Source organism: Emys orbicularis, chromosome 14 (genome assembly GCF_028017835.1).
Source record: "Emys orbicularis isolate rEmyOrb1 chromosome 14, rEmyOrb1.hap1, whole genome shotgun sequence".
NCBI lineage: Eukaryota > Metazoa > Chordata > Testudines > Emydidae > Emys > Emys orbicularis.
The window spans coordinates 34,234,555-34,260,877 of record NC_088696.1 but is presented as its reverse complement, the minus strand read 5'-3'; the positions used below and the strand labels follow the sequence as shown (position 1 = coordinate 34,260,877).

General features: G+C 42.4%; 2 protein-coding genes across 2 annotated transcripts in view; one reads left to right on the top strand and one right to left on the bottom strand.

Annotated features, from left to right (window-relative positions):
* Positions 1 to 3,491: 3,491 nt before the first annotated feature.
* On the bottom strand, positions 3,492 to 15,093 carry SLC7A6OS (solute carrier family 7 member 6 opposite strand). Its single transcript, XM_065416599.1, has 5 exons — positions 14,902 to 15,093; positions 12,235 to 12,618; positions 6,589 to 6,792; positions 5,388 to 5,526; positions 3,492 to 4,311 (listed from the first exon to the last, which is right to left on the bottom strand). Exons 1-5 carry the CDS (start codon positions 15,091 to 15,093, stop codon positions 4,187 to 4,189), a joined length of 1,044 nt encoding a protein of 347 aa, XP_065272671.1. The 3' UTR covers positions 3,492 to 4,186.
* Positions 15,094 to 15,261: 168 nt separating this feature from the next.
* The window catches only part of PRMT7 (protein arginine methyltransferase 7), a 45,899-nt gene continuing 34,837 nt past the window's right edge, over positions 15,262 to 26,323 (top strand). Inside the window, exons 1-4 of the mRNA XM_065416576.1 lie at positions 15,262 to 15,296; positions 16,867 to 16,999; positions 17,869 to 18,052; positions 19,419 to 19,455. Coding sequence (XP_065272648.1) covers positions 17,958 to 18,052; positions 19,419 to 19,455 — 132 coding nt within the window. The 5' untranslated portion in view covers positions 15,262 to 15,296; positions 16,867 to 16,999; positions 17,869 to 17,957. The remainder of the gene's footprint in view (positions 15,297 to 16,866; positions 17,000 to 17,868; positions 18,053 to 19,418; positions 19,456 to 26,323) is intronic.

The window sequence follows — 26,323 nt, the reverse complement described above, 5'->3', positions numbered from 1 at the left end:
AGCACTGTTACAGCAAAGAGACCAGAAATTCTAGTTTCTGATTTTCAATACTGTTCACCAGAGGCAGTACTTTTACATATTATAAAGACTTTATAGTAGAACTAATATGTAATACCGTGGCTGTCATCTCAGTTTGAAAATTTAGATGGATAATAGTGACGGGCACAGAAGAGAAATCTATTTGTACATAGCATTCAACTGTGAGAAACATTGTGGGGAAAGGGGAAATACATTCTTGATCTGATGTGCTATTAGTTCACCTCAACAGTTAGTAATAAATGCTGGAAATAATTGTACTACTGAAGTAAAGATCAAATCACCTTCAAGATACTGAGGTTCTTCTAATCATACCTTCTTGCTGGGTCTGCTCCTAGTCACTTTACATACCAATGTTAGACAATATTGTAAATATAACACTTAAGTTGAGAGCTGAAACACCTGGGTATCATTTGTTTTTAGAGGTTCAAAATTTGAAATGATTAGCGGGACAGCAAACTATAGTCCTGTGGTGCAATATGAATACGTCTGCTTATTTGCCTGTGCTTGAGAGATTCAGATACACCTCTACCCTGATATAACGCGACCCGATATAACACGAATTCGGATATAATGCAGTAAAGCAGCGCTCTGGGTGGGCAGGGCTGCGCGCTCCGGCGGATCAAAGCAAGTTCGATATAATGCGGCTTCACCTATAACACGATAAGATTTTTTGGCTTCCGAGGACAGCGTTTTATTGGGGTAGAGGTGTACTATAAAACCAATTTTGTTGCAACTATAGCTAAATTAAGATGAAATACAGCTGCAAAAATGGGTCTTGTATCCTGCCTTCTGTGTGGCATGGTGGGATGACCCTGTTTTGCAATCTTGTTAAATTTTTTATACTATCTATATCTCAACTTCTTATTTAAAAGATTAGGCTATTTTTTTTTAAACTAGGTAAACTGGAACCTTGCAATCTTAGTTACTTTCTATTCCATGCTAATTTATTTCTCTGTAGCTGAAGAGTGAGGTTTAAAATAAATCCCATCGCACGCTGACTTGAAAGGCTCTTTCTTTTGGAATCTAAAATCTCTAACTATATTTTAAAACAACATCAGAGGTATTTAGTTCTCTGGCACTTATTTTAAGCATGCCATAACTTCTACCTTGTCTCAAATGTGGTTTTATTATGTAAACTTGCAGGCTTTTGCTAGGTTTAGAAAGCAGTACATTTAATTTACCATCTTATTCCTAGTAAATTGAAGCAAAGTCCAGTCCAGGAGTTGATTTAAACCTCAAACCTTTTCCTTACCATTTAATAAAAAGTGGCATTTAACACTTAAATCTTGCTGTGGCTTATTACAATCCAATGTACTATTATGACAAATTCCATACATTTAAAGTTTGAGATTTGTTTAAAGGATTATAACAGGCAGTTCAAAGGCTCTTCAACACACTGTGGTTTTATTAAGAACTTTGTGCATAGTTTCTTTGAGGGCTTAGGATAGGCTTGAACTTTAAATGAAAAAATACAGTCTCATAAATTCCACTATGAGAAAGTCCTTTCCAGTGATGGGAATTAAGTGCTCCTCACAGTCAATGCTATAAGCTAGAAATTCTGATAAATGCAATGATTTTCATTAAGTGATTTTAAATTAATCAGTGTCCTATTAGCCACTGCATAGGCTCTCCTGTACTTAAATGCAAGGGGGGGGGGGGGGAGTAGTAATGCTATGGAAATACTGAGAGGAAGGATGATGGGAGTGGGGGAAAAGAGTAGGAGTGGATTATTAGCAGGCAGTGTTCAAAGGTAGGAAAGGAAAATGAGTTTTTTGAGGCAGACTTGTAAGATGAGAGTTGAGACTTTAGTATTATTTAATCCTAGACCACAGTTGCATTTTCAGAAGTCTTATATACAATGGCAATAAGTCCTTTTCCTAGTTTTAGATAATGGCCAAAAATCATGCTGACCTCCAAATTCCACAAACTGAGGTTGAGTTCTCAAATTTTCACGGCCTAAAAAGTAACTATAGTGCTAATCCTCAAGCCAGCTCTCCCAAAAATCATAGCTGACACTCACTATAGATTTGGCTTAGCAAACATTGCTAGACCACGGACATGCATGCTGCACCCGTTGCTACCCCACTAGCTGCCTAACTACTCTGGATTGTAGAATGCCAGTGACTGAATCAGGGGACAAAGAATAGAGTTCAATAAATCACTCAAAGTTCTTATTTTAAAGACATTAACCTCACTCACACAAGTCGTAATTGCTTTGAGTGATTTATTGAACTCTATTTTTTTGTCTCCGATTCAGTCCCTGGCATTGCTTTAGTGTAACTTCACTAGAGCTTTAGCAGAGAATGCTAGTTGATGTTTGTGGCCAATCTTCACGAGTTGTACACCACAAAAACCTGTATTTCAGTTTGATATTGACAGAAGTAGGTTTGTATGCAATGTTGTATCCATGTCAGTCCCAGGATATTAGAGACAAGGTGGGTGAGGTAGTATCTTTTATGGGACCAACTTCTGTTTGGTGAGAGAAAAGCTTGTTTACACACAGGTCTGAAGAGCTGTGTAAGCTCAAAAGGTTGTCTCTCACCAACAGTTGGTCCAATAAAAGATCACCCACCTTCTCTCTAAAAGTTGCTTTGCTGTCAGTACAGTCACTGCTGTCCTATTAGCTACTAGTGCAAGGGAAATAGCCACAAAACTGTATTTGCTTCTTCCTCGCTTTCAAGTACCATTTTTGAGTGCCCTGACAATTCTGCCCTATTAGCACTTTACCATTAAAATCCAGAAGGTGGAGGCTGCAGCAATGGGAATGTCTGATATGAGAAGGCCATAACAACCCTGAGACAGTGATGAGTTTTACATAAATCCCCTTATCCCAGGTGGGAAGGGAAAGGGCTACTGCAATATAGGCACCAGCTACCACAACAGTTGCCCCAAAATAGTCTGTCCAATAGCTTAGGAAAGTAAGTATAATGTTAAAAAAAAAAAATAAAAAAAAATAAAGCCACAGCTGTGATGATGGCAAACTAAAGTAACTTAAAACTAATTAAACTGAGTCCCTCTAACCACTTAGCATGGTTCTTGTGATAGTATTGTATTATACTATTAAGGTTAGGAAAAGCTAATGTCCTAAAGCGCCTTTATATGTTCAAGAGATGGGTTTCCCAACCACTTTCTTCTTTACAAAATAAACACTCTACTGCACAGATCTACCATTCGAAGTTAAGAGAACAGAAGACAGAGTTGGAGGAGCAGAAGATGAAAGCAGGTGTGTATACTAATCAGCTGAGGCCTACAATCTGAGGTTTTGATTTATACAAAGATGACTTTATTGTAGCTTTGTATAGAAGTTGATGTCCCCATTAGAGCTACTAATTGCAGAAGGCTTACATTTCAGCATTTTGAAACTTTTAGCTCAGTTAAGGGGTAGAATCCAAGTTTTTTTAAAGAAATGGCTATTTACAGCAAAATAATTTAAAAACAAATTTTTATTTACAAATTTAAGTGCATAAATACTTTACATTACTCTATTTCAGTGATACAAAGGAAAAGGTGTCCAGCCAAAAAGCCCTAGGACATGTCTAGAGATTGACCATTCTTTTCATGTATACAGAGAAAGCAGCTCTTAGGATAGTAATGCAGCTCTTTTTCTTAAAGCCAAGATTGCTTCTCTACTTGCCATCATTTGTAATACTCAAATTAGAAAATGAAGCTTTCACTCAAACAAGTTTGCTACTGGATAAAAAGTCACATTATGAATGACTTGCTTTACTTAACACTCACTCATGGAGTTAAATACTACCAACTTGAAATGGCAGACGCTTCCTGGATTTTAAGTACAAAATTATTTTTTAAGTGAACTTCATGCCAGAAAGTTCAATTTTTACAGACTTCTACTTTCCCAATGGCTCAGGGTAGGAAATCGCCACTTCAGGCTTAATGTATATAATTAAATACTGTATCAATTCGACAGATCAAACAGATGGACAAGGACAGCTTCCTTTTAAAATGTGGCATTTTGTACAACAGTGGGAAACTATGTTTTACCAGAAGGAAATGCTTTTCCATTCTTTGAGGTCTCACCTTAACATTTCCATAAAGAGCTACCAAAAGCAGCAGTAATTTTCTGGACTTTTGGAGGGAGGTCAAGAATACTTTGCTGGCAGTATGCTAGTATTCAGATTATTTAGTGTTAATCAGAATCTAAGTCCTGGACCCCATCATATTCAAACTCCTGCAGAATATCACAGTGGTATTTGACCGATGTTCTGCTCCTGATACCCCTGCCATCTTCATCACTGATGCTCCCATCAGATTCTAGAGAGAAAACATTAAATGCTTCAAACTGCATGTTAAAATCTCTTTGTAGTTAAAGATCAGTTATGATTCAGGAACTATTAAATACTTAACTTTATATGGTAATGCAAGAGCTTCCCACTGCCAAAGAATTACAAGTTTTGCATCAGATGAGTTTTCAGTTGTACTCCTTTTCAAGGCAGTGATGCTAACTTTGCACATATAGCATCTTTTAACTGAGGGTTTCAATGTAGCTAAGAAGTCTCCATTTTAATAATAGAAAAACAGGATTTGCCCAAGATCGGTGGCAAGAGTTAGGAACTGAATTAGTCTCCAAACCTCATATGCCTTATAGTGCAACTCTTGATAGAAATCCTTATCAAGCTGGTTTAACTAATGAAGAAATTCTTCAGTCAGCCAATAAAGATGAGTTCATCCATTTAAGACAAACATCAAATGAGAATCCACTAATGAAGTTTACTCCATATGGCATAAAGGGGCCAGGTAGAAGTATTTTCCCTTTGTTCCCTAAGATTTTTTCATGGAAAGAAGGGTTTGCAGAAGTCTCCATCACCTCATTTCTAATGGGCTTTCACAACACTGAAAGACTTAAAAAGGAATTGAGAAGTTTAAGTTCTACTTGCCAATACACCTCTACCTCGATATAACGCGACCCGATATAACACGAATTCGGATAGAACGCGGTAAAGCAGTGCTCCGGGGGGGTGGGGCTGCACACTCCGGTGGATCAAAGCAAGTTCGATATAACGCAGTTTCACCTATAACGCGGTAAGATTTTTTGGCTCCCAAGGACAGCGTTATAGCGAGGTAGAGATGTACTTGTTCAAGTGTGAGATGCGTGAAAATGAGGAACAGTTTATTCCTATCATCCACTGATAGTTGTGGAACAAATCATTCAAGACTACCTTTGAAGTCTCCAATTTAATGAACCCTCCCATTCCCCATGAACATCCCCATTCAGTAATGATTCCACTTTAGATTGTGACATTATAGCTAGCAAAAGCGAACACCATCAGAAGATTTAAGCCTCATCCCCTAAATGGGCAGAAGGGCAGGTAGTACTGACAATGAAATACCTCCATCTTTTCCTTCTCCGTCTTCATCTTCCTCAGGAAGGAACTCATCTTCATCAGGATAGTCATTACGCCAATTATTCTCATTGTTCTCATCATCTTCATCATCATATATTTCTTCAGAAATATGACCATCATCTACCTGCATGTCAATAGGGAAAGGACTGTTCAGAGGAGGAAAAGAGTCACAGAAAAATTAAATGATTTCTCCATCAGTCTACATAGCGTAAGAGGAGGAAGAAAAAAAATATTCACTAGTGATACTTAGGTACAGTGACACCAAGAGTTAAAATGATGTATTGTAGCCTCAATGGGCAGACCACAGTCTGTTCAGGTCTGGCATAACTTATGTTGTTAGTGCATGCAATAAGTTTAGTACTGTGTTAAGGAAATAAAACTATCCTAATAGAACAACACTGATGTGGTTGCACCATTACCTATTTTGGGCACTGCTGAAATTGCAAAATTAATTCCACCCACTCCAGTTGTACTTCAATGGTTGAATGAGTAGTAGTTTTGAGGAAAGTTAGCTATTTGAAGTGAAAAGTGATAAAGCAGTGTTTAATTTTGGCAAAGGGAACAAATGGATCAGAGGATATGCAATGAAAGAAAGCTTCTTACCAGCGCCTACTGTTGAAATATGAAATCACATCACAACTGAAGCACAGTTGTTCTCTCATTATATATAATGCACAAAACTTGACTGAAACCTTAATAGTTTAAGTTAAGTACTCAAATTAGCAAATGCCAGAAATAAGGCTGCCTATGCAACCTTATTTTGGCCCTCTTTGTGCCACCTTTTGTGTAGGCATAGCTGCTCATCAACAAGAAGCAAGTGTGACTACTGTTAGTCCTGGAGACCCACACAACTGAAGTATGAATGACCCAGATTCTTTTCTTCCTTGTGCATTGTTTACCAAGTTCCAGTCAGTTACACCTGTGCAAACACAATGAAGACAATGGGAGTTACATAGGTGTGTTATGTTGGGCATAATTTTCCCTGCCAATATGGCAAGAACCCAGGTTGAGTTTGCAAGACTGGTAGTTAGAAAAAGCACATTTGATACAAAAGTCATTGAGCTACAAAATGCCATTTTGCATGGTCATGATTTTCAGACTAGGACAATGTAATTGAAGCATGTTTGTTTCCATTAGCTTCTTTCATTACTACATAAAGTCTGGTTTTTGATTTCCTCGTCCTTACCAGTTCATATTCCTGTGTGTAAGGCTGCACAGAGAGGATGTTCTGGATCCAGCCAGGAGTCGATGTTTCCATGTAGTAAATATCATAAACATAATCATCTTCCTTCCCATGGTGTTCTAATCCTTTATCATTCTCAGATACAGTTAAACGTTCACGGATCATTTCTACTGCATTGCAAAGAATCACTTCTGGATCATCAGTTTTCTGTTATCAAAAAAACCACCACCAATATTTCATTGAAGTCACACATAGCGAGTTTAAGTGACCTACAACTAAAACATTTATCCTTAATGCCCCAAATAGGGCAAAGTAAAAACATTTTGCAAGTTATTTAAAAAGTTTTACTATTGAAAGCTTTAGATTGCTGATGCTCCAAATAAACTGCAGTGTGACTTTATCTGGGAGGGGGATGGGGTGCACTGGAGAGCCTTTCCATAACCCAAACATTTTCTGTATAGTTAATGGATATGTGTTCACAGCAGTTTTTAATAATAGAATTTGAGACTTTCAGCTTATGTTTGAAAATGAAACATTGAACACTAAATAGAAAATCCACCCATTTTGCTCAGCTCACCAATCTGTCCATTTAGAACACCTCAACCTAGAAATGGAAATACTGATTTAAATGGGCATTTCCAAGTGTACTGCTGGCAGATGTCAACCCACTGAAAAGTGAATCTACATCAGTAGTTCAGAGGCCCACATACCAACTAAACAGTTTCCAGTCAGTTTTAGCATTTTATTTTAGGGAGCAATTTCATTAGTGTTTTTTTCTGTTTTTGGCTGGAGGGCTCTTCATACATACATTTGTTAGGCAGGAAGATTTGCATATAGCTGTAACTCAGACTCCATATCACCCATAAATAACGACTGTAGCCTGAAGAAATTCAAATACACCTCTACCCCGATATAACACGACCCGATATAACACGAATTCGGATATAACGTGGTAAAGCAGCGCTCCGGGGGGGGCGGGGCTGCGCGCTCCGGCGGATCAAAGCAAGTTCGATATAATGCGGTTTCACCTATAACGCGGTACGATTTTTTGGCTCCCCAGGACAGCGTTATATCAAGGTCTACAGTCTCCCCCTCAGAAAGTTAAGCCATGGTCGGTCTTCTCTAGAGAGAAGCAGTAGCACTGGTGTGATTTTCCTCCTACAGCATTTTAAAAATAAAGGCTAGAGGCAGCTGTAAACGAAAGCAACTGCTACTTTGCTGTGTAAGCAGATAACGGATTAAAGGTGAAACATGAGTTAGTACATCAGCTTCACAGTAAACTGGATGGGTTGGAAAGTCATCTTGTCTTGTGTCTTTTGTCTGGTTTATTCATGGGTAATTCTGAAAGTGTGTATGTATGTTTTAGCACAGGGCGTTATTTGTGAAAAGGATCCAAGGACTGTTTCTGTTAGGTCAAGACCAGTGCTATACACTCTGCATAAAAACTTTAGTTATTGAGATATTCTAATCAGCTCTCCCCCTTTATCAACTCATGTGTCACTGATAGCCCTTAATATTAAACAGAATTGTTTGTTTTTTGCATCATTCAGAACAAAAACAGATGTCAATTTCCATTTCAGGGTTTCACGTGTTCAAAGTTGGTGGGTTTTCCATACTCACAAGAAATCTTAATTTATTTGCAAAGCAATTTCATGTTAATATTTCAAAAAGCTTTCCCCTCCAAAGTTTTGGGCCTTAAATTCACATCTATGCAGCTATTAACCACCTCCCCCCCAAAATAATAATCAGAAACAGGCTCCAAGGGCACACTGTCCACCCCTTGTTTTCTCATTCTGACATGAAAAACGCTCCCAGTTTATTCTTTGTGATTTGGACATTTGCAAGTTGAAGGCAGAGTTTTCAAGCATTTGAAAACTCATTGCTTTCAGTTAAAAGACAAAATATTAGATCAGCGTATTTGTTTTTATCTTTAAAAAAAAAAAAGCACAGGCTGTTCCTCAAAGAAACCTGATCCTGAACAGATTTTATATTAAAGAATCTTAGCACTAAAATTATGCACAAGGTACATACAACTAAAAATTGGTATTTTACAACGGAAATGTTAATATGTTCACTATAAACCTCATCTGTGTTATTGATATTTCTGTACACAATATAAGGATGTGTTCTATGGCTAAAATATAATCCACTCTGAACTACCACCATCCATGTACAAATTCATATTAGTAATGGAAAAATTATATATACACCCCCCTCAAAATGTGGATCACCAGCAGTTATGCTGTCTTATTCTTATATCTTTATTGCTGGGGAAAAAGTGGAAATATCCAGAGTTCACCTTGCAAAGATGGTAGCTGCTTCTAAGAAAATGCAGTTTTATTCATGAAATCTATAATCAAAACTTAGATCACTAATTTACACATTACTCTTTAAATAAATGGTTAATACACTACAAAGGTTTGTCTGCCTCAGATAGGATTTAATACATATAGTTGTGCAAGTGGATACAGATGCTTAAGGTGAATAGTTAAATATTTTGGACAGTATGACACTGTTCTATTACAGTAACATCTGTTGTAGTAGAATTGTGCAGTTATGTATAGGTAAAAAAATGACACTACACAAAAGTTTAGATTGTTTTCCCCTGTAAATATGAGACCAATGAACAAGTCCAAAAGACAGGAAAAGGCTGCTGGACCCGCTGAGTCTGCCCCTATTGTTTCTGTGTTCCACATTCACAGGAGAAAAAACTTTCCGGCAGATTCTTTCCCATAGCCAGAATCATTTGCAAATTGTTGGCTTTGGCAGGCCCACTGTTTCAATTCCATTTAGGTTGGCACAAACTCTCCCCTTGCTGGAACAGGTGCTTGAGAGAAATTCCACCCATCAAGTTCAAGTGCTTTCTGAACTATTTAGTCAATTCTGAGGTGAGAATAGGAAAACCAGTAAGACGGTCTCTCTCATCCTAACCTCTACAGAAAGGGAAAAAATTAAAGTGGAGAGGGAAATGGAGAATGAAGCAAACGCTGGCCTGGTTTGAATTTTTTTTTTTTTGCCTAGACACCTCACAATTAAGATTTATTAGTAACAACGCTATTGGGCTTCTGTAGTGCCATAATTCTACCTCTGTTTGGTCAGTCCCAGTGTCAGGTAGCACTGCTATGCATTTTAAAAATCTTTAAGTTCTAATTCAAAAGGAGCTTTTAAATGCAACAGAGAAGGACAAAGCTGATTTGTGGAGCCTCATTTCCAAACCATTAATGATATTTCCATATTAAAAGCATTTCTGTATTTGAGAAAAGAAATAAATTGAGCAGATTGCATCTCTACCTTTTTGTAGAGGTAGAGGTGCCGCTATTACTGCTCCTGAAGACTGAATTGAGGTCCAATCTCAAACACACACAAGAACAAAACAAGTAAGTAGATGAGACCGTATCTAGCACAAGCTGGGATTTTGACTGCACATTATAGTTCCTATTTCCTAAAAGCAAATCCTGCTGAGTCACATTTTGAGAGCCACTACTCCTTCCCACCTTGCTTTCCTCATGCTTATTAGGGGGAAGAGATTGAAGCTGACTGAGGGGAATGGGCAATGTTTATTTGGAGTTGGGCAATAGCTGCAAGTAGTCTAATCTGAACAGAATGTTTTTGTTTTTAAAAAGAAGCTAACATGCACTTTGAGTGCTGTGTTGTACAATTATTGAATGCTGTGTATGGATAAACAAGTCATTTGGACAAGCACTCATTCTAGAATGGGAATGTTTCAGAATCAAAAACAATGTATTATTGCACTGAGCTGCCAGCTGTTTATCAAGATGCAGCATTTTCAGCTGGAGTTGCTCAATTTTTACTGATGGAAGTAGAATGGATTTAAAAACAATGTTTTTCCAGTTACCACATTTTCCTTGCCCACACTGATGTTTACTTCTCTCCCCAACATGGAAAGGTTTTCGTTTTCTCAGAGCTGTGATCCATTGGTAATGGAAATGCTGAATGGGTTTATTCTCATATATGCTATAATACAATGCTTCCTTCAATATCACCCTCCTCCCACCCCACAAAAGCACAATATTCTGTGACCTGCCACAGTCATGAAAGAGTTTAGAAGATTCGTAATGTGCTGTACATAGAGCAACCATGGGAAACAGACAACTTCGTCACACTTAGAATTCCACCAGAAACTGAGCAGAGATTCTTGCAACTAAAAATATGGGTGCAAGATGATTGCAAGATTAGAAAAATAAACACAGCACACTAAAACCATGTAGAGCTCAAAAAGCTCTACTCAGTGAGAAGAGTGTCAAGCACAGCAGCCTAAAGCATTAATTTCAGAAAAATTGGAATATTTCTAGTCAGAGTTGCTAAAATAATCTTCCAAGTGTGAACTAAACAAACAGATAGTGTTCTAAGTCTACAGGAAGAATCCATGCCCCTACTGCTGCTCAGACTTGTCAAGCAGCAGAGTTAAAATAAGAAGGCTCAGACTGGTTTCACAGCTGCTATTTAAAAATAACAAAGTCCTGAAGTACCATATCAATCTCACTTTGCTGCTGCTTGAGGGAACTATGAGCATCTGTAGAAGCAGGTGTTGGGGTTATTCAGAAGGGGGAAGCTCAGTCAAAGAAGCAGAGGCCTCTTCTCTCCACCAGCCTTCTTTGCAGGTGACAGGGAATTCTGAAGGGTTGGGGACATGCACACACAGCTTCTCCTTTCTAGCAACTAAATAGGGTGAAGCTTTGTGTTTTATACATCTATTAGCCAGAGGCTTATTTGAGAGATTAAACCCCCACCTAGGGCACAGAGAAGACACTAGTAGAAATCCATGCACCCTCCCCTACCCCACAGAGCAGGGGTGGGCAAACTTTTTGGCCTGAGGGCCACATCGTGGGTCCAAAACTGTATGGAGGGCCAGGTAGGGAAGGCTGTGCCTCCCCAAACAGCCTGCCCCCCGCCCATCTGCCCCCCCCCGCTCCTTGTCCCCTGACCGCCCCCTCCCCTAACCGCCCTCCACCGAGATCCCACCCCCATCCAACCCCTTCCTCCCCCCCCCGCTCCCTGTCTCCTGACTGCCCCGCTCCCTATCCACACCTCTGCCCCCGACAGGCCCCCTGGGACTCCCATGCCGGTCCCCTGACTGCCCCCCAGAATCCCCTGCCCCTTATCCAAACCCCCCCACTCCCCACCCCCAACCATGCCACTCAGAGCACCAGGACTGGCAGCCGCGCCGCCTGGCTGGAGCCAACTACGCCGCCGCGCAGAGCACCAGGGCAGGAGCTCGCAGCCCCACCGCCCAGTGTGCTGACGGCACGGCGAGCTGAGGATGCGGGGGAGCAGGGACAGCAGGGGAGGGGCCAGGGGCTAGCCTCCCCAACCGGGAGCTCAAGGGCCGGGCAGGACGGTCCCGCGGCCCGTAGTTTGCCCACCTCTGCCATAGAGGTTGTTCCAGGAGGCTGCACTTCTCACTAGGACTTACGTAGTAAGACCCACCTCACCAGTATCTTTTATATTTTGCTCAGGCTAGGTTTAATCCTCCAGCTATTAAGTGTGTAATTAAAAGCCTTTATATTGTCTAAACAGTATAGATTCAAAATCACTGGCAAACATCCAGCATGCCCACCTATGCAATTTTACTGCACCAAAATGGAATTTAATTTGTCTAGTCAGTAGTGCAGAAGTCTCAATACCAACCTGTGTGTCTACTGCAGTGATATTGGGGTCTCTCTCTACTTCCTCCTCTTGTACTACATCAAACAACTGGAATTCCCCCAAATAACTTGAACTACCATAAGTAGCAGTGCTTCCTTGTTGTGAAGTGTCTTTTTTTGCTTCAGGGTCCAGTTTGGCACCCTCATTTGTCTCCGCGCCATTTGTGTCAAGCACAATTGTTTCTCTTTCAGCACAGTTTGGCCGATGGCTGGTTATTATGCGGTACCGGTTTTCCTGCCTCTTCACCTGCTTGGAGGAGCGAAGGTCCTGAATTATTCTTTGAGTGCTTCCTAAAGAGGGTCGCAGAATCTCTGCTGCTTTATCTCGAGTAATAGCTTCTTGTACATACTTCTGAACAGGCTCATTCTGGACAGAGAGAGAAAGGGGGGGAAAAAAAGTCAAACCACCGACTTAAAACAGAATCACCCTCCTTCCTGAAAGAGCTTTGAATCATAGAATATCAGGGTTGGAAGGGACCTAAGGAGGTCAGCCAGTCCAACCCTCTGCTCAAAGCAGAACCAATTCCTAACTAAATCATTCCAGCCAGGGCTTTGTCAAGCCTGATCTTAAAAACCTCTAAGGAAGGAGATTCCAGCACCTCCCTAGGTAACCCATTCCAGTGCTTAATTTGTGCCTATTATTGTTACAAGTAATTACCAAGATTGGAGTAAACTAAGATGCAAGTCAAAAAAATGTACTACTGGTTGTTTAGCTTGTTGTCAAATGAACAAAGTAATCTATTTCTATTCTATATAGGTTCTTATACCACACATCATTGTATCTGCATGTCTTCCAGCAGCGCATTAACCAACATGACGAATATGTCCTGTTTGTTCTCTTATCCACCACTCGGGAGAAGTGTGCGCTGTGGAGTGTCTTGTTATGGTACGGTGGGTTGTTTGGAATATAAAGTTATTACTATGCATGTGTTAGAGAAGACAAGGTCAAAAAACATGCTTGAAGTGGAAGGTGGTGAGGTTTGTGATGGTCCTTGTACTTGGGGGACTTCATTCCACAGTCTCAGGCTAGTCCCCAAGAAAGTTCTGTCTTCTGCACAGATGAGCTTTACCCTCATTGCAGGGAGTTCCATTGTGCCAGAGGAGTGACGCTGTCAAACACTGTCTTCATCCCAGAGTTTCAGTTGGTCTTTTATGTATCCTGGGCCCAGGCCATGAAGTACTTTAAAAATTAAGTCAAGGTCCTAGCCCTTATTTGAAGTTCTAGGAGAAGCTAGCATAGAGAGCAGAGGAGAGGGCCAATATACTTGTGGTAGCCTGTGTTGCTGAGGAGACATGCTACAGCATTCTGTAGTAGTTGGAATTTCCTAAGCACTGAAGACTTCGGGGCCAGGTACAAAGCATTGCTGTAGTCCAGGTGAGAGGTGATGAAGGCATGATAACTGAGGTCATCGTGCACCAGGATGAGACAATCACCCACGCACAGGAGATAAAGTGTTACTCATGGACACTGCTACATGACCATTTCAGCGAGGAATTAAAGAGCCCTTCTAAACTATGCACTGACCTGACCAATTGTGGGTGTATACCTTCAATCAAATGAGACCACACCATGGCTGTGAACTCTTCAAGATGCTTTCCTCTGTCCACCAGCATAACTTCTGTCTTGCTCATTTAGCCAGCTATTTTTCCATTCAAGAGCTGAGCTCATCCAAGTCCTGGGCCATCTTGGTGGTCATATGTTGGGAAGGATAGGCTGAACTGTGTGTCATCTACATACTGCGGAAATCTGAGTCCATGTTGTCTGACTAGTTCACCTAATGGCTGTATATAGATGTCAAAAAGTACCAGAGAGAGAACTGATCTTGGTGGGAGTCCACAAGTAGTGTGGACGTACAGCTTCCCCATCACTACTCATTGGGTCAATCCCTCCAGGAAAGACTCAAATATTTTAGTCCTTTACACTGGACCCTTACCACCTCTCTCAGGTGAGAGAGGACTCGTCAGTACGTTTCTCTGTATTTGCACAGGATTTACAGGCGACAATGGGGGGAAGAAATGCATTTAAAATAGAATTATGAAGAAAAAACATTAAAATGAGTAGGGGGGCTTTGAGGCAGGTGGAGGACCCAAAGCAACATCGAATTCACTTTTTGAGGTTGACTAGTTTTCAATATGAAACCACCCCCTCTTCTGGGCTTTGTTTGTAGGTGCTAACATGGCAGACCATTAAATGACTGAACAGCGGCATCACTAGGGTGACCAGATGTCCCGATTTTATAGGGACAGTCCTGATACATGGGGCTTTGTGTTATATAGGCGCCTATTAACCCCCACCCCCTGTCCCGATTTTTCATACTTGCTGTCCGATCACCCTAGTCATCACCCAGAGGAACTTAATGGGCAGGACAAAGGGGTGTCCGGTGCCCCAACAGGAGAGCCCTGGTTAGACAGGAAGTGTTTAATGGTTATCATCAAAGCCCATTCGCTACCAGGCTGGTCTCTGGGGGTCAGGCAGACTGGCCCAGCCTGGAGGCTCCCGCTAACCCAGAGGGTGGGCAAGGGCCGGGCTCCCCACAGAGCATCTCAGGGACGGAGCCCGCTCTGGGCTGGGGGAGGCCCCGCAGAGCCCGCGGGGGGCGGACGGGCGGAGCAGACAGGAACCCCGGCGCTGGGTCCGGCCCTGCGGTACCTGCGAGGGCACGGTGGCCACCAGCTTGAAGAGGTTCTTCTCCACCGGGTCGCGGGGGGGCGCGGGGCCCGGCTCGGTGCGCTGCCGCTTGCAGGCGATCACCAGGGCCTCGGCCGGCTCCGACCCGCCGCGCTTCCGCTTCACACGCAGCACCGCCGTGCGCTCCATGCCGGCCCCCGGGCCGCACAGCATGCTGGGAGAGAGACCCGCCGCGGACAGCGCTAGGCCCCGCCCTCTAACTACTGGGGGCGGAGCTTTTTATTATGCACTAACCCGCCCCCTATTGGGCAAGGTCCGGACTAGAAGTCCCGCCCCTCTCCGGTCGCGTGCGGTTTTTTTTTTCGCAATGCAGTCTGGGAAGATGGTGGCCTGCTGTTCCCGCGCCTGACAGGGCGGTAAGGATCGGCCGCCCCGCCATGCGGCGCTGGCCCTGAGGGGCGGGGCTCGGCTCGGGGAGCCGGCCCGTCGGCTGGGTTGGGCCGCAGTTGGGCTCTGCCCTTGGCTCCCTGCGCCGTCGCAAGGCGGGGCCTCCGCCCGTGCAGGTCCCCGGGCCGGTAACGCGTCCCCGGGTCCTCCCTGCTCCCGGGAACGGGCAGCGCCCGGCTCTTGTCCTAGGACCACTTATAGCCATCGGGCTCCTACCACCATCTTCCAGGCCTTGAGGTGGGGCCCCTCCCCCCGTTTCTGCCCGTGAGCGTCCCAGTCAGCTGCCAAGTCCACAGACTCACAGAGTGTCCGGGCTGGAAGAGACCTCAGGAGGTCATCTAGTCCCACCCCCTGCTCAAAGCCGGAGCAACGCCACTGGGCCCCAGCCCAGTACAGGTCTGGCGCTTTTCTGTGCCAAGGGCCTGGCGATCTGGGGGCGGAAAGTGTTACATGAGAAGTAGGTAGGCTTTGAATTGCTCTGCAGCACCTGTGCATGCCTGAGCCCTGCGATACTGAGGCTGTGTTGCCTGTCAGTGGGATTTTTTGTTGTTGCCATTTCCCTCTCTGTCTGTTCTGTGACCAAGCGGAGTTTGTCACGGCTGCTGTTTCTGTGTCTTTCAAAAATGATACACGCAGAGATTTGGGTTGAGTTCTTTAAAACATAAACTTGATAATTAAAAGAGGAGTTGAAATGGATGTCTAGGGTTGTTTTTAATGCTCAACTTGGTGTTTATTTAACATCTTATTTGCAGATAGTGTAGCAAGCTCTACGAAACAGTTCCGCAAAACATGCATCGTAAGAAACCACTTATGGTTTTCCATAGATCAGTTACAAAAAGGGTATTGACTTTTTGATATATTATCAAAATTGTTGAACTTGTGCGTTGATCTCTCTTCAGTTATTGTATAGACAACAAACAACACACTACAGAAGTGTAGTCACATTGCTTAATGCTCATCTGGAAGGTGCTCAAGACACTACAGTGATGTGCCTACTATAAGAACCTATACAGAATAGAATAAATGCCATGTCTTGAAAGAATCCCCTACTGGAGGTTAAATGGTCTCATCTGTTTACAAGTCCTTGTATATTTTCTTTAATCTCTGGCCATCAGGAGTCAGGACTAACCATTTTCCTTTTGCACAGTATGTTGCTCTTCACCTTATGTGTCAAATTACTAATTTTTTCTCCATATACATGTTTTTATAGGTTATATATATATTTGTTGTGCTCCATCTTTGTAAAAAAAAAAAAGCAGAAGAAAAGACAAGATCCTGCTTTAAAGAATTCTTTGAATTAGATCAGGGTAGGCAACCTATGGCACCTGTGCCAAAGGCGGCACGCGAGCTGATTTTCAGTGGCACTCACACTGCCCGGGTCCTGGCCACCAGTCCGGGGGCTCTGCATTTTAATTTAATTTTAAATGAAGCTTCTTAAACATTTTAAAAACCTTATTTACTTTACATACAACAATAGTTTAGTTATATATTGAAGACTTATAGAAAGAGACCTTCTAAAAACGTTAAAATGTATTACAGGCACGCAAAACCTTAAATTAGAGTGAATAAATGAAGATTCGGCACACCACTTCTGAAAGTTTGCCGACCCCTGAATTAGATAAAGAAATATTACAAGACATCATACAGTGAATGAGGGGCATACTTCACAGAGGTTAGAAATAGCCTTTTATTACTAGCCTTTTTATTTCTAGCCTTTTTATTCCTCTTCTGGATTGTCATATTGGTAGTGTTCACAGAAGAAGTGAGATATCCTATCTCCTAGAACTGGAAGGGACCTTGAAAGGTCATCGAGTCCAGCCCCCTGCCTTCACTAGCAGGACCAAGTACTGATTTTGCCCCAGATCCCTACGTGGCCCCCTCAAGGATTGAACTCACAACCCTGGGTTTAGCAGGCCAATGCTCAAACCACTGAGCTATCCCTCCCCCCCAAGTGCATCATAGTGAGTAATCATAAATGAGAAGATGGCATATAAGGATTAGGAGAAAGTTACAAGTGTCAAGAATGTAATAGAATAAAGCAAAAGGTGGAAGAGCAAGGAGGCTACTAATGAGTAAGACTACAATTTAGTCATGGGTATTTTTAGTAAAAGTCATGGACAGGTCTCGGGCAATAAACAAAAAAATCAGGGCATGTGACCTGTCCATGACTTGTAACATAAATACCTCTGACTAAATCGTAGGTGCTGGGGATGAGGGGGGTGGGGCGCGCCGGCAATGCTACTGCTGCTCTGTGGGGAGCTCTGGCACGCCACCACTGCTGTGGCTGGGGGCAGCCCAGGGACCCGCCACTACTCCCGGACTGCTGCTCTGGGATCAGCTGCTCGGGCGGCCTTATTGTCAGCTGCACCTGCTGCTGCAGAAGTCACGGATGTCCCAGAAAGTCATGGGATCCGTGACTTCCATGATCTCCATTAAAGACTCGCTGCCTTACTAATGAGATACTTAGGAATGAAGCCTATAAAACAGGGAGGAGGAGGAGTTAGTATATGTCATAACATAACTTGTATTTTGTTTAAACAGGTTTCTGATAACAGGACAAAAATTTGCAATTATTTGAATTGAAGCCAGCTCCATAAAACTGTCTTCACAATACACAAAGAATACAAACTATGAAGGTCTTCTGTGGAAGGGCCAATCCAACCACAGGTTCTGTGGAATGGTTAGCGGAAGATGAGAACTATGACTACCATCAGGAGATTGCAAGGTATGATGGGAGAAAACACTTGACACTCTCCTTAGATGCAGATTAATGAAATGTAAAAAAATGAATGCAATGTGAAGATAACAGAGTTTCAAATAAATTGTGTGTATCTTTTATAAGTGAGTAGAGGGGAGGGTGGAAACACTTTTCTAAGCAGGCTTTCTGCATCACTAGTTAAAACAAGAATAATTTGAAATTAAGATATTACTTAAATTTACCTTTACAGAAAAAGCCTGTGGAGCCTGGGATTAATAACATTATTTAGACAGTCATTTAGGCTAAGTTCACCTGTATCTTAACTTATATCAAGTGGAACGTTGTAAAAATACTAATTGAAGTAGCTTCACCCAAGCATTTCCTTTATTAATGGATGATTATCTAGGCTGGGATTTTGATAGGCACTGAAGTGAAATAAGTGTCTGAATCCTATCAAAATGTAGTGGGAGTTAAGTATCTGACTCTCAAGCTCCTCTGAAAATCCCAGCCATAATGGTTTCTCATTGATCATATTCTTGTAACAACCTTTTAGTAGTTGAAAGTAATGATCAAAGAGATCAAAAGACTGGGTCAGCTTATTGGTTTTTTTAAAATAGTGTTCAAATCAGACAAATTAAAAAAAACATGCATTTATTTGTCCTCCTCAGGTTGGGGGAAGTGTGTGTGGTGGGGGGGAAGGGGGAATACAGTGGCGGGTATGTTAAGATCCTCATAGTATTTACATTGGTACTGATAATAACCTGAGTGATTATGTATGTGCGAGAGAGAGAGAGAGAGTTATAAAATCACTCTCTATTATCAGTACCACTTTAAATAGCATGAGGATTTTGACTTACTAGCCAGCTCCAAACCAGTCCTCTGTGGTTAGTACTCCCTTTCTATAGAGCTGTCTATAAAAAGAGGACAGTTTTCTTTCCCTAGTTCCTAATTACTAACCGATTGCATCTGACATTCTCTGTCATTAGTAGTTGTTGACAGTAACTCACCCATAGGTGCATGTATTTGCTACTCTGAAACCTGTATTTGCTCTGTACTGATTTTTCTAAGAATTCTCAAGATAGAGTATACTGCAAGAATTAACAGAAAAAACAAAAGATTGTACTACATGTAACACTTAATTCATAGCCCATTAATTCATATACTCATGCCACTCAAAATGGGAAAACCCAGAACCATAAAGTGACCTGAATTCTTGAGGCTAGGGGTGGGGAATCAAACAGCCTCTTAAATGGACAAATCACTGTGTCACAGTAACTTACTCACTCACTAGGAATAATTGCTTCACAGTGATGATTCTTATATCTGCTAACAAATTTATATTGTGATTGTTAATATGCAGTGTTTTGATCTGTAAATTCTATTTTATTTTCAGATCATGCTATGCAGACATGCTGCATGACAAAGACAGAGTGAGTATAGAAAGTAACTTGAATGGTGAAAAAATGTAGTGTTCCCTTCCCCTCAGCAGCTCCCACTCCATGATTGTACAGGTTCCTCTGGAAGATGAAGAATTTTGCTACCTGAATTTTCTAAGACCCAGTGATGATTCTTGGGGTACCGAGGACTCTGAGCCACCTTGTTAACCTCCTGCCTCCAGTGTGAGGAAGACTTGCTTGTTACTCCTGGGAGAATTCTGCACCACTGTGCATGCGCAGAATTCATGTCCCGTGCAGATTTCCTTGCTTCCCCGCAGAAAAATGACTTTCTGATGGGGAAGGAAAGGGAAGCCACAAGAGCGGTCATGTGACCCTCCCGGCAGTATGTTTTGGGTGCCTAGGGCAGCCCGCACAGGTAAATCACAGTGGGGTAGAGGGCGGGGCTGGGGGATACTTGGCTGGTGGCTTCTACCCTGTGCCGGGCTCAGCTAGTCCTGGCTGGGCTGGGGAGAATGGGACTTCGTATTCCCCTGCATGGCATCCAGGGCTGGGTCAGATCCACCCCAAGATTTATCCCCAGGCTGCAGGAAGCTCTGCAAACTCTTCCCCTATCTCCCCTCCACCTCACCCCCCGCTTCCTGCACCCATTGCTCTTCAGCTGCAGTGGGAGGGATCACAGTATGGGGAGATGCTCTCCCATCCGCCCAACCCCCGTGCATCCAGATCCCTCATACCCAGACCGTTCCACCAAGCCTCTCCACACACACACCCACACCCAGAACCCTCCCCGCTGAGCCCCTCTCCCCCTGCACCTGGACCACCCTGATGAGCCACCAGCACTTTGATCCCCACCCCACCGAGCCTCAACCAGCTGCCCCTGGATCCCCACCCCACTGAGCCCCACTCCCCCAGCATCTGGACTCCCCCCATTGAGCTCCCCTCACCCAGACCCCCCTGCCGAGCTCTATCCTTCCCAGTCACCGCCCCCCACTGAGCCCCTACCACCGTCACTTGGACCCCCCTGCAGAGTCCCATTACCGTTGCACCCAGATGCCCCCCACACTCGGATCCTCCACTGAGCTGCCCGAACCCAGATTGCCTCACACAGAACCCTCTCAATCCACACCTGGATCCCCCCCACACTAAACCTCTCCACACTTGGTCCTGGCTTGCTGAGCCTGCTTTCCCACACCTGGAGCGCCTGTTATCACTCACATCTGTGCAGCCAGTGGCCTCTGCTCCCGAATGCCATGCTGGAGTCTCCACATGTATTTGACAAATACAATTTTCAGAATTTTGCGGAATTTTTATTTTTTTGGTGCAGAATGCCCCCAGGAGTAATACATAATTCCATATGTAGTCTCTGTACATACATTTCCCAACGATATTAACAACCACTAACCTGACCTTCACTTTCATTTATGATCTCACATGGACATTCTTTGGTGAGCCAGAATCAGGATATTCTTATAACCCCCCTGCCAGTTGGCATTAAGGGGTTCTTGGGTCACAGGCCCCAATCCTGCAATGATATCCATGCAAGCCTGACCATGGTGGGCTAGCTAACATCTAATTAACAGTGTTAAAAATTGTACTGGCATCCAATGAGCCACTGCTTCCAGGGCTCCCAGTGTTGCTAATATAGCGATAGTGGGGAACTTTTCTAAACATTTTGTTAGGATAGATGGAAACACTGTTTCTTCTGCAAGAACTGATGTTAAGGAGCAGAGAATGAAGAAAAATGCTTTTGTATGAGTAATAGTGATGCTCTCAACTCTTGAAGGGAAAATACTGAAAGGGGCGGGGGGGGGGGGCAGGGTCGGCCAACCTGCAGATTTGCTGCTTGGCTTGTACTGAGCATGCTCACATGGACTGAGCATGCTCAGTAATGCAGCTGAAGCCGCTGCCCTCACTCCCCTTTCCTCCCCCCACCCACCTATCAGCAGGCACGGGTCACCTCTTCTCTTGACAGGAAAGTAAAGGAGGAGCTGCTTTTTGGTTATGTTGATTTTAGACTTGTAATTTTCTGTCATACCTTCAGAGGGCACTTTAGACTCATCTTATAAAATTCAGTTTCTGCAGTAATTCCATCTAGCCTTGTCTGCCTACATGTGGCTGTAACTAAGTTCTTTTTATTCTCCTCCACTTATGCTGTGTTCTTAAATCTTCCAGTTTATGCTAAGGGAGAAGTTGAGGCGAATACAAATGTCTTCAAATAAGTTGAGGACTTAAAAAAAATGCCTTAAAGGATTGGAGATCTTTCTGCTCCATCTATGGGTGAATAGTCTCCTAAGTGATTCTTATGATTATCTACTGTATGTATTCCGGGAGCATGCTGTGACGGTGCTGCCCGTGGGAGCCAGCTGAGGTCACTCAATTAGGGTGATCTGCAAACAAAACGGGGCAGACAAACCCCAAAAGCTGGTGGATATTCCAATACTTAGGTTTACCAAGCCAGCACAAAACAGCTCCTGTAGTACCTCACTGGTTACTGAGAAGTCCAAACAACGCAGTTCCCTTAAAGTACCAAGCCTCAGGCCTCCGTCCAGACACACCTTTCAGATATGATGATGATTACTGAAAATCTTACTTCATCATATAAAAGAAAAGGTTCTTCCAATCCCAAAGGATCAGCCACATACCCAGGTCTAATTATAACTTAGATCTTACCCAAAATACACGCTAATAGCCACTTCTTATTAACTAAGCTAAAATTTATTTAAAAAAAGAAAAGAGAAAGAGTTGGTTAAAAGATCAATATACATACAGACTTGATTTCAATTCTTGAGGTTCAGATACATAGCAGAGGTGAGCTTGTAGTTGACAAAAGTCCTTTTAGAAATAGTCTATAGGTTATAGTCCAATGTCCATATTCAGGGTGGCTCCAGTCGGTGACTGGGGATCTCAATCCTTATGGCTTAAGGTTTCCCCCTCTTGAAACCCAAAGCAGATCTGAGATGCAGTAGGATCATGTCCCAGGGTTCTTATACATTTCCAGCAGCCTTTCGGCCTGAGAAAACAATAGGCTTAATTCTCCTTCTCTCAAACATCCTGGCAATTAGCACAGGGTAATCTATCCATTAAACAGTTCAGATACAGGTTACCACAACCTTCAAAGAGACATATAGACAATAATACTATTTCACTCGAGTATCATCATAAATGTTAATATTCCTTTTTTGATCTTTGAATTAAAGTTATAGCAATAGACAAGACTTGTTTTCTTACATCACAAGACCTGAGCAAACATCTACCCTTGAGATCTCTAACAATGCAGACTTGCATTTCAAAGCTCTATTCATTTACATATCTTCCTAACCAGTTTCTACAGTTCACCCATGGGTCAGGTCAGTCGGTGAGTTAATTAACTCTTTCTGGCCCTGTCATCTTCCATATTACACTCATAACGTCACACATGCCTATAGTGGTAACAGCACTCCAATACCAAGATTTAGAGGGAGATGGTGGGACAAAGCCGTTAAATAGCTGTACTCTAATTATGTCAAAATTGCCACAGCAGAACTGAGGCTTGGTCTACACTTAAAAGTTAGGTCAACATAGCTACATTGATCAGGGATGTGAAAAAAACCACATCTCTGACCAACATAGCTATGCTGACCTAACCCCACTGCAGCTATGTCGACGGAAGAATAGGTTGCGTCTATGCTAATGAATTATTCTGGTGTAGTCTCTGTAGTGTAGATGCAGCTTGATTGTGGTAAAGGATAGAGCTGACCCTGTTAAATCCAGACAGTAAGAGAAACACAGGCTATTTGTAAAAGCTTAGCAAATCGTATGCAAGGAAGCCTTAAAAATTACAATGTTTTTTTAATTGAAATACACTATTTCGTTCACTCTCTTCTGTATAAGGTGTACTACAGTTGGACAGATGGCCTTTCAGCACTTTGCTTTATCTTCCTAGCATTAATCTGAGTATGCTCAGACTCTCTCAAAGCAATGAACGCAAATAAGCCAAAATTTTGGCAGGAATTTCTGTTTCTTAATATAGTGACATACAGTAATTCACTTGTAATGGAAAAAATGCATCACTTCTGCAACAGATTTAATGGACAAGATATGAATGTAGTAGATATGATTCCAAGGAGACCCAGTCAACACTTAAATTGTACTCTAGATTCACACCTGTTACCAGAAGCCCTAAAACGTATTATTCATACAGGATTGTTCTGTAGGTCCTGGGGCCAATGTACTGTACTTGGCCTACCAATAATAAACATGTTGGCCTATGAATACCATTGAGTATTTAAGAATAAAATGAAGATTCGATTTAGGTAGTTCTCTTGTTTGTATATGTTATATTAACATCAAGCCTATTTATTTTGGTCTGTTGCAACACATTTTGGCTCTGTGTGCAGAGAAGTGGAGTACATATGTTCCGCATGCTTGGGGACGCCTTTCCGTTCAGTTCCCATTTACATACACTGATGTAAATACCTCGCTGCAATGAGCAGACAATGTAAGATGTGAGGAAGGCAGTTTCTTTATTCTAATAAATACCATAAGTACACGTTGCGGACTCTGCAGCAAACTTGACCTGACGTCTGTAGTATTCAGTACAGTACACTGGAAGTTTCCTTGGCAATCTCAGATAAATTAAAAATGTGAGGAATGTAGGACTCAGGGCTGGTCTACTCTACCGCTCAAGTCGATGTAACTTGCGTTGCTCAGGGGAGTGAAAATGAGACACACACACACCCCTCCTCCCCCTCTCCCCGAGCGACGTAAGTTACATTGACTTAATAATAATAATTAATGGAGATATCCCATCTCCTAGAACTGGAAGGGACCTTGAAAGGTCTTCAAGTCCAGCCCCCTGCCTTCATTAGCAGGACCAAGTACTGATTTTGCCCCAGATCCCCAAGTGGCCCCCTCAAGGATTGAACTCACAACCCTGGGTTTAGCAGGCCAATGCTCAAACCACTGAGCTATCCCTCCCCCCCGACTTAACATGGTATTCACACCAGGCTGTGTCGGCGGGAGACGCTCTCCCACTGACATAGTTTCCGCCTCTTGCGAAGGTGGAATAATTATCCTGGTGGGAGAGCGCTCTCCCGTCAGCATAATGCATCTTCACCAGATGCATTACAGCGGCAATGTAGTGTGGTAGTGTAGCCTTTTCCTAATAGAATCAATGCAGTGTCCCCTTTGTTAGTTTATTTGATGTTGCATTCAGTTTCTTCTGTGTTTCCCTTTAATATTCATATGCTGCAGTATTTTGATTTGAAAATGTGTTAGAGAAGTTAAGGACGAAGCTGGAGGTCTTGACACCTCAGGGATTATTTGGAGCTTTAGTACCTAAGAAGTAATAGAAAGTGGTCTGGATTTTTGAGATGAGCATTTTGCTGGAGGTTTGTGATGCAATGCTCAGAAGTGAAATAGTGAAGTAGTGATGTCGTCATCATTCACTTTCAGAATTAACACTCTCATTAAAGTTAACAAAGTCAGTTTATACTTCTCAGAACTATTTGCAGGCTCAGGAAGAAACTGAATCAGCTAATCTCAGTTGATGTTAGAAGATCATTCTGCATCTATAAAAGCTTAAATTCTGGAGCATACTTCTGCAGCAAGTTGGGGGTTCTGCAGGAAATTCTGTGGTTGTGGGATTGAGAATACATGAGGCTCCCATGGATTATGCAGTTAAGAACAAGAAAATGCATAATTGCCAAATGGATAATGTTGAAGATTCCCTGAGAAACTAGACACACAGGCCAGATCATTCAGCTTTCCATGTTCATCTCATGGGTCTTCCATCCTCTGGAAATTTAGCCACTTCCAAAATTGGAATTTCTGAAACCCGGTTTTCTACTAAGGCAAACTAACTTGCAGGTGGTGTTTTGAATATTTAACCCAGTGCTCCCTAAAGGGTGTGCTGTGTCTTACACCTTCCTCTCCTTTGGGTGGGCATGTGATAGATTAGTAAAGGAGGCACACAGACTTCTCAATTGTTATCAAAGTTTGATTTAATTTTAAAAACCGTCTAGCTGGTATGGTTGCAAAGAAAACCTCCAAGATGTGATATGAGTGTAACCCATACAGCAATGTCCGCCTGAGTTTGCAGAGCCCGTGAAATCATGTCTCTGAGAGGTATGAACTGCTGTTTCAAAGTGCTGGATCATCAGTACTCTGTCCTTTCTTTCCCTTTTAGCTATTCGACCCCACCAAAAAAATTAGTTCACAAGCCAAAATTCAGGGATGTTTCATAACTCAGTAGTTTATGTATTATTTTCTCTTTGCAATTTGATTCCTTTAATTAATTTTAAGATGGTTTTTTTGTAGATGGCAATAGATCAGAATGGGCTGTCAAACTCTGCCTCTAGCTAGGAATTATGCCCATCTGCATCTGGCTTTACAGAGCTGTAAACTCTCTCCCGAAGTGTGATTTAATCAAAAAATACCTCTGTGGATATTGGCAAGGAATTATATGTGATGCAGGCTTCAGTGAATTCCACTGATGAGACCAGTGGTTTAAGATCACAGAGGAGGAGAATGACATTGAAGCTTTGGAAACAGCAGTGGATGGTCATGGTAATGTTTTGTGTGACAGTACCACAGGTTTTAAAGCTTTGAGTTAGAGTACAAGCTTGAATTTAAAAAAATAATCACTAGTAGGACTCTACAGTGAGTAGAACAGAAGAGAAGCTGCGGTTCCAAATGGATTCCAAGTTCCTGGGACTGCATCAACTTGATTTTGTTGTGAAATGTGGTATGACGCTTCTGATTTCTAGGAAGAACTATTGGATAATGACCCATGTCCTACTTGTTGAACTTCTGACTTTTGGTCTGAGGAGTAAAGTTCTGAAGTTGTTGCATAGGCTTGAGATCCATTTTCAGGGTCAGGAATCTTATTTTATTTACATCAAAAGCCCTTCATGGCCTTTGA